Source organism: Gavia stellata, chromosome 9, assembly GCF_030936135.1.
Source record: "Gavia stellata isolate bGavSte3 chromosome 9, bGavSte3.hap2, whole genome shotgun sequence".
In the NCBI taxonomy this organism is placed as follows: Eukaryota; Metazoa; Chordata; class Aves; order Gaviiformes; family Gaviidae; genus Gavia; species Gavia stellata.
This window is the reverse complement of record NC_082602.1, coordinates 8,111,866-8,127,015: the sequence shown is the minus strand read 5'-3', so window position 1 is coordinate 8,127,015 and position 15,150 is coordinate 8,111,866. Positions and strand designations below refer to the sequence as shown.

Sequence of the window (15,150 nt, the reverse complement as noted above, 5' to 3'; positions counted from 1 at the left end):
ACCCACATACATAACTAGATGCTCCCAGTGCCACGAGGAGGTCTCATCCTCAAATAAGGCAATGTCCTTTATGTGGTCTTTTGTCTATTTTTGCGCAGTCTCTTATCTTGCCGTTCACAACACAAAGTTTAACAGCAATATGTTTAAAAATTTTTCTTGGAAATGTGGCAAAATCACTGGAGAGTGATTTATGGCGGTATTTTAAACTTCAAGCATAAACAAGGTCACACTCTGGTTTGATCTGTAGATTCAGAGAAGTAGTTATGTAAAAACTCCTGCTTCCCATCTGAAACCACACTGTGCAGCTGCAAGCATATTGTAGCCACAAATATTTGCATTTCTTGGCTCACTCAGTAGTTTGCAAATGCCTGTCAAAAGATTAGCTACCCCAGTGTGTGCATTTATGACCACAATTTGTCTACAGGTACCTATAAAGCATGCAGAAATGTAAAAAGCAAACACAAGTCATACCTAAAAAAGCCTGGCTGAAAATGTAACCTATTTACCAACTACAAGACAGAGAGCTTCTTCCTAAAAACAATAAAATATATATATCAGAGAGCTTCTTCCTAAAAAAAGTAAATACATATATATATATATATATATATATAAATAACTTGATTCAAGTTTAAATAAATGTAATATGGCTGAGAGCTGTGAATTGCTACTTTTGTGTTTGGAACCAAACTCCTCCTCTTCCTAAAACTGTCAAGTTCCCTATATTCCCTCAGCCCTATATTTGTCTAAGTACAGCACCATCTTCAGAATAAAAACTATTTAAGCAGAAACCTGGTGGCACCAAAGAAAAACCGACTCTACATCACGGTTCATTGCTCTTTCATGATAATAAAAGCAAAGTTCTGCTATTATTTAATCCTGCATCTAGTGCCCTGAAGTGTTGCCTCCTGCTCTGCATTATTTTGAGGCCGAGACGAGGTTTTCCAGCAGATGGTGCTGCTTCCAGTAAAGAACAGGCAGGTTTTCCTCGGGCCCCACGGAGGGCGGGCGAGGAGCAAAGATGTCCTCACTCTCATCCCCGCTAGCTAAGTGGAAGAGCAAAACAGGAAAACAAAACAGAGGAGCAAACTGCAGCTCTAAAAATCCAGCATACTAAGGAGCTGGGGATAAAAGTCTGATTGCCCTCCTTCACGACACAGATAGGAAAGAACTAGTGAATCACAGCAGGTCTAACACAAAATGGTCCGTCTGCTTTTAATAGAAAACCAGGCACTCCTGCAGCATGTTATAGCATTGAGAGATGACTGTGCAGATGAATTTTCTTGCAAAAACACACTAAACTTCTGGAAATGACGGACTATGTAGCTGCTTTTTATTTCAATTAAAGATTGCTTCCGCCTCCAGAGTTCATACCCGGAATAAAACTTCTTCCAAAATTATGGCTTCTGAGATGCAAGATATTGCTTCAGAGCCAAGTCTAATTGCTGTATTTTGTAACAAACCAGTAACAATTCAGATGAAAAAACCCAACCCGCTCTAAATTCTACAAATTTGTAAGTTTAATGTCATTGCTTGGAAGACCTTTTACACAGAAAAGGTGTCATTAACTGGAGCAGAATTTTGCCAAGACCCTTGTGCTATTTAAATGCAGGAGGGTTTTTTTTGTTTTGTTACCCTAACTAGAGAAGGATTACGCTAAAATGAACTGAACAAATAATCAACACAATGCTCTGGGTGTGTCTGCAGTATTTTCTCTCCTTTCTCCTCTCAAAAATGATTGCCCGAATTGGTAAAAGGCATTTCTGCGGCTTGGCTTTTAGGGTGCCAAATATTTTCACTCTAAGGGAATAGTCCAGTGTCCATCATACTTTCTGTGATTCACTGGCTGTACATATACCTGCCAACCTCAAACAGCAGTTCCCCAGAAGGGAAGAGCCACCTGAAACTCTCAACAGATCAGAAAGTCATACTCTGGCTCCAAATTGTGAAGCTTATTATTTTAGGCTCTAAGTACCGAGGGCTTCTTGCCCACCTTTCTCAAAGTGTTTTTATTTATTGAGCTCTCTTCCCTGTAAAATGTGAATTTATCCATATGGCACCTCTGGAGAGCTCTTTCATAAGTGATGCAAGTTGGAGCACTTTAGAACAGACTTTTTGTGCCCAGATTTCCCATCCCAAAATTGAACTAAGCTCAGTTTGGAAAGCACATGAAGCAAATATAAGCAAGCTGCTGATCATTTCTGACTACCTCACCACTGACAAGGCACCGATACTTCACCCAACTGCCAAGTTATAACTTCCTATCTCATGCTAGTGCGCAGAGAAGGAAGGGGTGGTGTTAGTGAGATTTTTCTTTCAGAAAGGCTGCAACTACTGCCTTCGATCCTGAAGCAATTCTTCCCCATCCTGGGCCATGCTCACTCTTTTGCCTGTTCCACTGCTTTTAGGTACCCTTCTGTGATGAGGTTTATTGTATCTTTCCAAACCCACTGACCCAACATTTGCAGTGTTTCTGCCCTACTGCTTGACTGGTTCTATAGAACAAGCAGATCTTTGCTGTTGCTCTGTATTTTATACAAGCTCATGTGCAGTTCAAGTACTTCGAACTGAAAATACTACACGAGCCCATTCTGCTGTTCCCATTCCCAGATGACCAGGAAATCAGTAAAAATGCTAAATCTCAGACAGCCAGAGAGCCCCTCACAACACCACTACTCTCCTTTCCATGTTCTCAAAGCATGCCTTTTGCTGAGGCTGCCCGCTTCCAACAAGGAGGGGCCAAGATCAAAGGCAGGGCCTGCTCTCAGATACCTCTTACAGCTGCCATCCACAGCCTGATCATTTGCTTCAAATGCTTTTGCTGATAATGAAAGAACTTTCCTGCAGCTTGTACCCCGCCGCACTGTGACTTTCTGTAGGAGGTTATCCAGAGAAAATCCTGTGGATAAACCCTTACAGAAAACTGAAGTCCAAACCACAAGGTATTTCATTCAGATGCAAAGAGGTCAAGCAACGGTTTATCAGCACAAGTGTTGAAAAATACTTGCTAGGAAAAGAAAGCAGTGGTGCCAAGGGATCACTGCAGCCCCAGCCTGACTTTGCCCACAATGTGGCTGCAGGAACCATCTGTCACAGCATCTTCTGATGAACTGTGTACAGCTGAGTCCTCTCATCTTAAGGGACTCTCACATAAACAGCAACATCCAAGCAAAAGAAGGGAGGCCAGACTTCCCAGATGGGCATCAGGAAGGCAGGTTGTGTATTTGTGGGAGGCAACCTCTAACAATACCATTTCAAAGAAGAATGGTCTATGAGCTGAGGTCTGCATCTGTGGGAAAGTCTAATATAACTGATATTTACACTTCATCATTGGTTTGGAATGACCTTCATGTGGCCCTGCCTGAGCAGCAGAAACTTGCTTACCTCCAGGTGGGGTGTTATTCTCAACTTCATGCTGTAAAGCAAGTGTGCAACTTTGCTTAAACTTGGCAAGACTTCAGACCAAAACTTACCATTCATTTCAGGATGTCTCCAGGCCACTGGTGAACAATTGCTCTTTACACTCTTTCCATCAGTTTAATATGTAACACACGCTGTATTCCCCAAAGTCAGGTGCCCCCTGCACTGTTTTACTTTAGGTTGCTTTAGTCTGCTCATGTTAGCAAGCCTGCACAAAGGTAAGGCTTGGTAAAGCTTTGAGAAAATGTTTACCTTCATCCATGCCATTGAGTATTTCGGTTAAGTCTTCATGTTTGCTGTCATACTGGTGCTCCTTCCACGTTTCACCATTTTCACTTCGAAGTACGATTAGTTCTCTTTCCTTTCCACGCATTGATCCAAAATGTGGGATTTCCACTATGACAGGGCTAGAGAAAAAGGAATTGTATTATTTTTAATCCTAAACCTCTTCAATGCCCTTAAGTTCCTACGGGCATTAAGTCCTTAAGAAAACTACAGTCATTTTAAATAGTTAGCACTCTTACGGTAAAAATGTTTTTAAAATTGCCAAAGCTGCACAATCCTTTATCATTTAAACTAGAATTAATAGATAACTTAAAAATACTCATATATAGCTCATTATTAAAGTAAATCTTCTGAAACAGCTGCCTACATGAAAAAATACTGGCAACTTTTGCTAAGGAGAGTTCTCCCTGCTCATTTATCCCAGGATGTAGGTGATCCAGCCTGCCTCCAGCACACACAGCACTGCTGACTTTTAATTGGCATTAGCATAGTCAAAATTCGGGTTTGGCTCAAGGGATTTAAAGGGGCAAAGTTAGCTCAGAAACAGTCCAGCTATCCAAATGCAAGCAACAGCTATTGACTGCAGCAGGAACTGCACACGCGTGTAGGTTTTAAACTTCAAACTAAGTCCCAAACTTTTCACAGCCCTCCCTGGCTGTCTGTTGATGCAGCTCCTGTGAAACACAAGAGTTTGTTTCTCATTAGCTTCACTTTCTGGTTCTCATGCCCAAAATCACAGCTGCAACATCTGCACTGTAAACATCACTGGGGAATGTTTAGATCCTTTCAGAATGGATTTCTCCGAGTTAAGCAACATCACGACCACATTTATATTAGTTACTGTCAAACATTTTTGGGGGAAGGAAAGGGAATGAGAAGGTTGTTAATAATACACCCATGTCACCAGACAATGTACCTTCCACAGAGGACTGCAAGTGCATTACTGAACAGTTATTGTGAACAACCGACAGAAACCACCATTCACTTCATGTGCCATTCCTTAACAAAACAGACACTTTTGCCAAACGCTTCACAGGCAGGATATGCATTTTGAAGTATGCTAAGACAAACCGACTGAAATCACACAGTAAGGGAACAATTATGGATTATGCAGCTTTAAGACATTTAAACAGACAGTATCATTATTTTCCTACAGAGGTTGTAAAGGATTTCACTACTTTGTAATAACTCAGTTAATAGTAGCATCACGTGATGGGAGAAGTATGCAGCACTTCTATGGACTGTACACCTGCAAGGTGTTGGGTGCATTAACCAATTACCTGAGCATGGAAATGACAACAGCCATCATGAGGAAAAACATAAGCTAGCTGAAAGTCCAGTTTTCACATTAAGTACCAAGGGAGAAGAGTTAGATAGTATTTTTTCCCCAAGAAAATAGAAAAAGACAGTTTAATTAATATGTATTTTAGATGCTTTTAAGAACACCCAGGCTGTTACTCTAATCTCAAGTCCTTTAACAAGGAATAGGAATGTAGCTGCTATCTCCCACTGTGCACAGCAAGTAAACACCAAAAAATTCAAATACATTGCTTAAGATATTTCTCTCTAGTTCAAAAAGAGTACAAACTGAAAACTAACACTGTAGTACAATCTTTGCAGGCTAATATTTCAGATACTGTCTCCGTAAATATTTAGAAACCACACAATTTTGTGCATGACATTTAACAAGAATACTCAGTGAGAAGGTATTGAACAGGTTTGGAACACCAAACACTCACCAATATTTTGAAAACCTAATGCAATAAATTTCACAATATGGTCTGAAAACAACAGTCAAAGATATATGGAAACATTCTTACATTTTTAGACTACACACCACAGTTCCTCTGGGTAGCATACTTGGCTTTACAAATTTATTTTAACAAGATGCCTCTTGCAGGTTGAAAAAGATTAGTATTTCTCCAACCTTGTTGAATGAAGTCATTCATTCAATGACACTTTTTCTGAATAATCTTTCATAAATAATAGGCTTTATGCAATCACGTTTTACAAATGCTCTTCCCAAAACAGACTCACTCAAAGCCTGTAAATACCTTCTCTACCACAGGGTTGAACTTAAAGGACTGTCACTGTGTATTAAAATGTATTTGATGCAGTTGAAACACTTCAAATTTAAAAAATTACAAAAGCACAGAAGTTATGAAAGCAGAATGCTGGCAGTGAATTTTACATGCCTATAAGCACAAGGTAGTAGCAGAGCTATATTAAATCAAGCCACTATGATTTTCTTTCAGTGACATAAATCAACTGAAAGCTTTAGAAAACTTAAAAAAAAAATAAAAATGGGAATAACAAAAAATAGGAAACAAAAGAAAAACTGTAGACATTCTGTATCTTTTCCGTACATATCCTACCCAATAAATTTTGTTCCTTGTGGACCAAGCTGCAGGATTCGGCTAACCATGCTCTCGCCCTCATTTAGAGGGGGAGGAGTGTTAGGAAGATGCAGTTTACTGAATAACATCCATGCAGCAGGAAGAGAAACAAGAAGGGGAAATTAGGAACAAGCTGTCATTCCCGACAGAACCGGCAGTTTACACCAGGGTGCCACTCATGGTAATGAACAAAATTTATAATTAGGAAAAAAAAAGCCACATCATAGTGGATTGTTTCCCCTATTTTAAGCTTTAAAAAAGGTAAGTTCCTAGCATTTGTACTACTTGATGCTCTACAGTAAGCGCTCCACCATTGCTCTCAGTGGCTTTGCTCTACGGGATGGAGACAGGCAGCTCGCAGCAACTCCAGCAGGAGCCATGCACCTGCTGCGGCATAGGGAACAGAGGTCAATATTTGGGTCCTTGTGGGTGACTTTTGGACACTTTTTTGTGACAATGATGTTTCTCTGATAGTCTACAAACAAGAGGGTCAAAACCTGTTCTGAGTTACAGGCGTGTGACTCCTCCTGACTTCAAAGGCAGGTTGCATGAGTAGATGGGGGCAGGACCTGGACTTCTCATGGCTTTCCTTACCTTCGGCTCCGCCCTGCAGTCATCATAGAGGCAAAGCTCCCCTTAAAATACAAGGGTACCTTCTGGAAGGAATGGCAGGTTGGCATTTTTTAGTATTTCAAGTTAAGTAGCCTATCTTACATGCTCAAATGAGGTAGGGTCAATGTTTAACTACTTAGATCCACAGGATAAATGAAATGAAAGGTGTAACCTGAGTGTAAACAATGAAATTCATAGAACAACTCACCCTAAAAATTGTGCCCCTGCTGGCCCCATTTCTACAAGTCTACTTGCTAATCCTTCTCCTTCAACCATCGGTGGTGGGCTGGCCAGTTTATGCCTCTTTACCAAGCGGCAGGTGATGCGAGTTGGTGCTGTACACTTGCGTGGTGGGATAATTATTCTCATTCCATGATGGCGACTACCCCTCATCGAACCTCCACGTGCATCAACCATAAAACTAACCAGGAAACTGTAGGAAAAAAGAAACACGTCAATGAAAATGGTCACAAAACAAGCAGAAGATTGGCAAAAAGTCAACTGCCACAGTCTTTAAAACATAATTAGAAAAATCTTCCCGATCCCAGCTAAACTAAAAAGAACATGAAGATTCTTTTAAAACTTATACTTACATGTTAACTATTGGTTATCAAAAGCAGGAATTGCTAAAGATCTAGCAACATCATGGTGAAATGAACAGGTGCTACTGGATAATTTAGATTAAAAGAGTACACAAGTAGTGTATTAGTAGTGGTTTATTAGAATGTAAAAACATCCCTCTGTTACAGTTAGCTTTACTGTTCATAAACAAGAGTAATTAGCCTCACATGCAGAAAGGAACCAGACAGTGTAGAAAAAGGAGAATCAAAAATGCTTATTATTTTGGGGATCTCAGTCTTCAAAACCTCCTCACAGTCTCATTTGCAAACACTCCTGATGGCTGGCAGTGTGAGTGCTGGCACCGTGGATGACAGTCCAGGCTACTAAGGACCTCCACTCATGGGGAATGAGTGAGAATATCAAGTACATAACTTTCTTTAGGCCGTTGGCACTCTGGAGGAAATCATGCCGTTACTCCTCTGTGAAGATGACATTCATCAGCAAAAAGCGACATAAAAGAAAAATCGCATTTGCCAGTGTCATTCCAATGCATAATTTTCCATTTAGTAATAAAAGGGTAAGCAATTATATTTGTAAGTGGCGAGTGGTAGATTTTAATTTTTTTTTTTTTTATTAGCAAGGGAATACTGAATATTAACAAGAATAATCATTAATAGCCGTGGTTTATTTCATCTATGGAATTATGAGAAGCTGCGTATGTGAAGTGTTACTGTCTTTAAGAGAATAGTAACAGGAAAGTGGAGTCTCCTCCCAGGACCAAAAACAGCCTGTTTCAAAACTCTGCAGCAAAAATCCTTCCAATTTATGGGGATCAAAACATACTTCCTCCTAGCTTCCTGCAGGGCTAGACAGTTATGGGAGGTCTCCTCTGGTGCTCCAAAATACCTTCCCTTTTCCTCTGTGCCTTAAGCTGCTGAGAGAGAATAGCTTCAGGTAAAAGATGCAATAACAGGCCAGTATCAAGAGGGACACGAGTTACCAACTCAGTCTTGATGCCAATACATTTTTTGTTTGCTCCTTCTGTGTGATATGGAGATGCTGAAATAGCTGGCACATCTGCTGTATGGTTTCACTATTTTCAAGGCTGTTGCCAAAACTTCCAGATCTTAAGGACTAAAGCTTCACATGATTAACAGGTGAATCTATTAAATTTCCTGGTTCCCTTCTGTAAACTGAACTAAGGGTAAGAGCCAATAATCCAGGGGGGTTGTGAAGACTCTTTACAAAAGCCCCCAAGTGCTCTGAAGTATGAATGGGAATTTGTGTAAGACAGTTACATTTGCTTTTGACACCAGTAGGATATCAAAAGTAACAGCTAATGTGCATTGGCCAGGCCTGCAAATGAGCTGCATTTGGAAGTCCAGGCAACATGGGTGGGAAAAATCTGCACAAAAGCAGGAATGTAATCAAAAATTTGTATTTAGGGGTCTGCAGGAGACAGGCGGGTAGGGACACAAGCTGTAAATATATGAAGCAGGACAGAAAGGTTGTCCAACTGAATTCCAGATAAAGAAATCACTACATTGCCTTTCTTCAAACCAAATTAAAATCCATTGGTAAAGATGGGGACATGAAACAGCCCTCTGAGATGACCCTAACCCCAACTGAACATTTCTTGTGCCCCAGACACTTTACAATACTGAAGCATAGCATAAAATTCACAATATTTCACAGTAGGTTTCATACAAACAAATTGTATCCACATTTCTCTCCTGGATAAACACACTGTATGCTACTGAACAAATCCAAATGTTGCCACTAGGGTATCCCAATTCCTCATAAGAGGAATTGTTTCAGTGGGACAGGATCTTTGCTGAATGGCTAAACAAACGCTTACTACAAATATTAGATCTATGTCAAAAACAATATGGTCAATCTTTAAATCATAGAGTATGTAAGTTATGTTAATCTTAATATTGCTAGATCACAAGATCTTAGATGTCTGTAAAATCTGTTGACTGGAGCACTTTTCTGTTTGCTAACAAAAGGCTGTAAGAAGCAGACACGCCAGCTCTAGAGAGCCTGGACCTTTGGTTCCCTCTCCCCTCTGCTCACTGAGCACTATTAGCCTGTCAGCATGTTTATGTTGCTTTTTCTCCCTGCAACTGCTCTGTACAGTGGGTGGTGAAGGCTGATGGTAGGAGGCAGATGCCACTGAACATGTGGAAGGGCAGGCCAATGGTTGGTCTTCAGAGCTGACAAGGAGCCAGCTCGTGACTAGCTGTGAAGAGAATTCAAGACAATCTATTAAGATTTACTATGAAGCAAAATAAAATATTAAATGGGGACCCACAGCCCTTGGTCACCGAAGGGAGAATACTGAAAGGAATCTGTTACAATTGTTGCTTCTGTGGCCTTTTAAAAATGTGCATGGTTTTTGCCTACAGAGAAGATGGGGCCGCTTCAGACTACATGGAAGTGCGTGGGGTGGAGGGGTGGCTGGCTGGAGCATCCCTTCAGGGCTTATGCAGCAGCAGCTCTGGGGAGGCACATCTGGTCGGTGCACTGCGGAGCAATGGAAAGGGGCCTCCCAGGGAGCTTGGCAAGGCTGGGCTTGGCCTGATGGCTCGGTACAAAGCAATGTTTTGGAGAGGTGCCTATCATGTACGTGATTACTGGCATGTTAAGCCAGCCCATAATTAATAAAAAAAGTTTTTCATCTAATGCAAAAATGCCAAAGCTTGCACTCAGATAAGACGTTTTCTCTGTATCCAAACTATCTAAATGATGCAAGTATGTCAGAGTGGATTTCCAAAAATATGTAGGCACCTAAATGAAATGACTTAAAATAATACAAAAATCAATGGAGGTTAAAACTAAGTACCTATAAAAATCAGGCCCAAAGTTCTCAGGTCTGTTTAGGCTGTAGATTTCAAGGTCATGCAGAGATAGCTGAGTTGGGTTTGATGACAGGCACCGATACCAGTCCAGCCTTGGCAACCCGGGGCTTAGCGCTGCTAATGCACACTGCTCACAGCAAGGGTAGATTAAGCCTTGACATGAGTCTATGCCCCACCACAGGAGCTAGCCCATTACAGCCAGCTTTGGTGTCTACACCACACTGCAGCCTTCAGTGAAGACAAAACCTTTAGCAGATCAGCCTTTATGCATATTGCTCCCGCATAAAGGTAGTAATTGTCAACAGCATATTAATTATTTCCTTGTTTAGTTTTCTAATTAGTAATTTACCGTTTAAAACAATAACAATAATTCCAAACAGTATTTCATGCACTTTCTATCAAAAAGATTAGTAGCTGATGCTTTCCTAAATTAATGCTGCACTAATAATGGAAACTACAATATGATCTCTAAAACACAATGCTAAATGCTAATGAGCATTTCTACTTGAATACATGGAAGGGATGAGGATGTGGGCGGATGCACTACAAACATCTACACACACTCTGTGGGAAGAGAGTTAAAAAAAAGAAAATAAAATGAGGATTCACAGAAAGCACAGAGTTATCACCTTGAATCATACTGGGGAAGTGGAGAGGAATAGCTGCAAAATAATTTAGAAAGCAAATGGGAAAAATTAATTTAAGATAATTAGAGGCAAGCAACAGAAAATATCTATAATAAGTGCAAAGGAAAAGTAACAATCAGAAAAATAACAAAAGCAACACATTCAAAGGCCAACTTTAGAAATTATTTGGGTTTTGCTTTGCATATCATGACCTATGTCATATAAAATATGCTACACATGGAAAAAAATCCAAAAGGAAGTGTTCATGTAATTAGTCAGCACAAGTCCATAATTTCCGAGAAATGCAGAAGCACATGGAGAAGAGAAAAGCATTTGCAATATGCTTAGGTCAACAGAGAATTTATTGTAACACAACTTCTTTATTTAATTCCCAAAACATGTTCCACTGTGCCATGGAAAACCAGTTCTTGCCCTTTTTTATAGCAGTTTATTTTCCAAAGTATAATGTGTAAAGATATGTATGGCAGGATACTTGAAAGGAGTATCAGTCCATGCCATTCATTACACTACTTTTAAAAATTAGTTCTTCTGTGTGTACAGGAGGTTGGAATAAACTATAAGTATTCTGATGTATTCCACCTTGCAAGACTGGATTCAGTATTTCTGAGTTTCTCAATATGGAAGGCAGTGTGACACATTAATTTCTTTCAGCTACGAAAACCAAGGAGTTAAAAAAGGCAACATGAAGAGAGCACACCCACATTTGAGTTCTGGAAAGTTGCACAAGTAAGCTCACATCTGAAAGCCAAAGGTCATTTTGGTGAAGGGTCTCTACCCTTCCAGAGGCCTCAAGATTCATGACACATTTCAATGTGCTGCTTACAATGGACCCTGTTCAAAATATATGCTGGCAAAACAACTTATCTGAACTCAAAAAGAAAAACATAAAACATTATCTTGGCTTAAAAAAAGGAAAAACCAGAAGAGTCAAAATTACTGCCAACAATTCCTTCTTTCTTCCCCTTTCACTGATACATCGCTGGATCTCCACATCCTGCTCCCAAAATTCCCCTTCTGCCTCAGTTAAGAAATGGGAACAAACTTTGATGCTCTCTTCTGACAGTGGGTAAATGGGGAAAAGAGCAACCCGAGGGTGTGGACTGCAGAGGAGCTCCCCTCGCATGGTGCACTGCAGAGCTCGGGGGAGGACGAGGCATGCGAAGAGCAGTGGAGTCAGACCCTGGCCGCAAGGCGACCCAGACCATGAGGGCTGCTGACAGCAGGCAACCCCAGCTGGCGTGCCTCTGCCTATGGCCACAGAAAGAACCGGGGACAAAGCCGGGGCACGATGCACCGTGAACAAGCAGAAGAGGAGCTGCTTTTCAGAAAAAGACTGGCAGAAGGGAAGCGAAAAGTCATGATCCTCTGCATATCAGATGTGCTGAGGTACTGGAAGACGTGAAGGGAACATCTGTTGATTGCCCCTAGATGAAGATAACAGGGAAAACCAAACAGTATCATATCATAATATGGGGCCACAATTGAAAAGAAAATAAACAATGAGTGAGGGGTTTTTTTCTAACAAAGGGACTGAGTCATCACAGCATCATCTCTGATGGACTTTATCTGTCAAATGAGAAACATGACAGGTCAGAAAAGCTATACCTGTTTGGAGAATATTTTGGTGCTCAGATCCTCTCCCTCCCCTGCGGCCCCACAGTTTGCTCCACTGCTGTAGGTCTGCAGCCCGCCCCCTCTGGGCAGCAGCTAAGGCCATGTTTGCATTAGCAGGGACTGATGTACAAAGGGAGCAGATCTGAAGTAGTTGATGCGAAAGATCCCATGTCCACAGAATATATATTTTGGAGGGTTGGAACCATTAGTGAACATGCTGAAGAACTAACGGCAGATAAGTATTGTCCCAGGGGACTGGCAGGATGCAAACATCAGAATGAAAAGAAGCCAGAAAATTTTAGACCGATCAGTCTAACCACCATTACCAGAAACATTCAGGTATAAATTATCCATCAATCAATCTATAAGGGCCTAAAGGATAATCAAGAGATTACAACTCACCTACCACCAGTCCTCAAAATAAAAATGAGTCAAAATATAAGTGGCAAGAGTAACTCATGTCAAATGAATTTAACTGTCTTCTTTGACAGGGTAGCTTACCTAGTGGATGTGTGGAAGTACTGTCTTGGTATTTCACAGTAAGCAATCAAGGTATAGTATGGATAAGGTAAGTGCACAATCATCTGAGAAGTTACATTATTGTTAAACTGAAAGGAAACTTCAAGTGCTGCCCTGGGCCAGGTACTAAGCTAATGTTTTCATTCAGGATTTGAACACTGGACAGAAAAAAGGTCTGAAAAGTCCTTGGAAAATAGGATCAGCATTAAAAGCTATCTTGCTAAAATGGAACGAACAAACAGAAATAGAGTAAAGGCAAACGCAAACAGAAGGACGAAACCAAACACATAAGCACACAACATAGGAAAAAAAACCCCAGACTGCAGAATTTCAGAAAAGAACCAAGAAATTCTAGCAGATCACAAACATCTGTCAACAGAAACTGCAATTACCAAAATGATAATTCTCACTGTGGGATTGCTCAAGTGTCAGACCAAAGAGGTAGCGATCCTGTCCTAGCTAGTACTGGTGACATGGCTTTGGGAGTTTGATGCCCAACCTGGCTTAGAAAAAAAGCTGTCATCAAAGACAGGAGAGCCGGGGACAGCAGCAAGAATGCATTGAAATATGGAAAGCACCACCTAGGAGGATCTGGGGTATTTTATTGTATAAAAGAGAGGATTAAATGTCTTCCAACACATAAACCATTATTGAGAGACTAGTAAGATATTGTTCTCCATGACTACTATGGCTATGACAAGAAATAGGCTTAATCTGCAGGAAAGAAATTTTAAGTTGAATATCAGGGGAAGAAATATCGTAACAAAGCATAGTGAACTACTGAAGCTGGGGGACTATAGAATCACTTATTTTTAGTGACTACGAAGAAATTAAACATATTTCAGGAACGGCTTGACTACATTCTATCCTGCTGTAATGCAAATGGGTGGACTACCAGCTCTCTGAGGTCCTTTGCTGACATACCTTTCCTGCAATAAGCGGCAGACTTCAGCTTTTCATATTGCAATTCTTGAAATTTCAACTCTAGCATTGACTATATGCAGCATTTTATCAGCTCAGGACCCAAAAATCCACCGTTGTACAGTTCTGTTCAGCAGAAGCAGGTGCTTACATATATTGTGGGACTGCAGCTTTAGATTTGTGGGACTTGCTGCTATTTTGGAACTGAAATCTTTTGGTATGTGCTGCACTCATTTCCATTATAAGAATGTAATTAGTCACAAAATGGGGAAGTAAATTAAAAAGGATATGAAATTTTATGTCCTGATCTTGAAAATTAAACAACAAATATTTATACTAGACAATCTCATATGCAATGATTCCTTTCAGTTACATATTTATTTGTAAATTTTTTAAATATGCATTCAAATGTTACTGCTATTGCATTTAAATCAAGTCTATGTGGTACTGTCAAGAAGCATCACAGTGATGACTCATAAGTAAATGAATAGTACCACTGAAGCCAAACTACAGATATTGGCGAATAGACAGGACTTCAGAGGTATAAATATAATAAGAATTTAAATTAAAGCCCACTGTTTTTTCCTCTATGAAAGAACAGAAAGCATAACATTATATCTCTGATTTTGTGTTCCAAATAATTTAACACAATTCAAACAAAATCACCTTATGACATAAAAGCAAAGCATGAGCAACAGAAAAAGCAAAACAGGACTACTAAAGAGAAGCCTGTGGGATTACAATGTTTTGGCATTCAGTAAATCAAGTGCAGAAGCAAGTTTTTGGTTTGATATGCAAGAATTTAGACTGACTCCTGTTATTAAGCACCCTCATTGAAGTCAGTGTGCATTTTGCCACTGGCTTCAACTGGAGCAGGAATAGGCATGTTATCAGCCATTACAGCAGGCTGTATTCTTCAGCTAACAATACACTTCCACATTTAAAGATAAAGGAAATCTGTTAAGTGACCTACCCAGAATGGATGGGACTTGAAACAAGGTTAACATTGTCCAAGGTGTCTGCAGCCCAGCTATAGTGTCTGAGAGAATCAGAATCAAACTCCCTTTGAAACGTCAGGTGCTTAAAAACATAATAAAAAAAGACAAATTGAAATTTAAAATTAACATGAAAAACACTTGTCTTAAATACAAGCTTGTTAATATAATTCTATTAAATTTAGATCTGGACCCTTTCCACATAACAGTGCTGATATCCCAAGTGTTAAATTACTGGAAATCCTGCAACAGAAACATGGAATCCACAGACAAATTAATCTTACATATCCTTCAAACTTTCTTTTTGCCCACTTTTCCCACT

General features: G+C 40.1%; 1 protein-coding gene across 1 annotated transcript in view; it reads right to left on the bottom strand.

Moving 5' to 3' along the window:
• The window catches only part of ANK3 (ankyrin 3), a 210,247-nt gene that overhangs the window by 49,721 nt on the left and 145,376 nt on the right, over positions 1-15,150 (bottom strand). The window contains exons 26-28 of the mRNA XM_059821466.1: positions 14,807-14,913; positions 6,919-7,143; positions 3,670-3,824 (exon numbers count right to left, since the gene is read on the bottom strand). Coding sequence (XP_059677449.1) covers positions 3,670-3,824; positions 6,919-7,143; positions 14,807-14,913 — 487 coding nt within the window. The remainder of the gene's footprint in view (positions 1-3,669; positions 3,825-6,918; positions 7,144-14,806; positions 14,914-15,150) is intronic.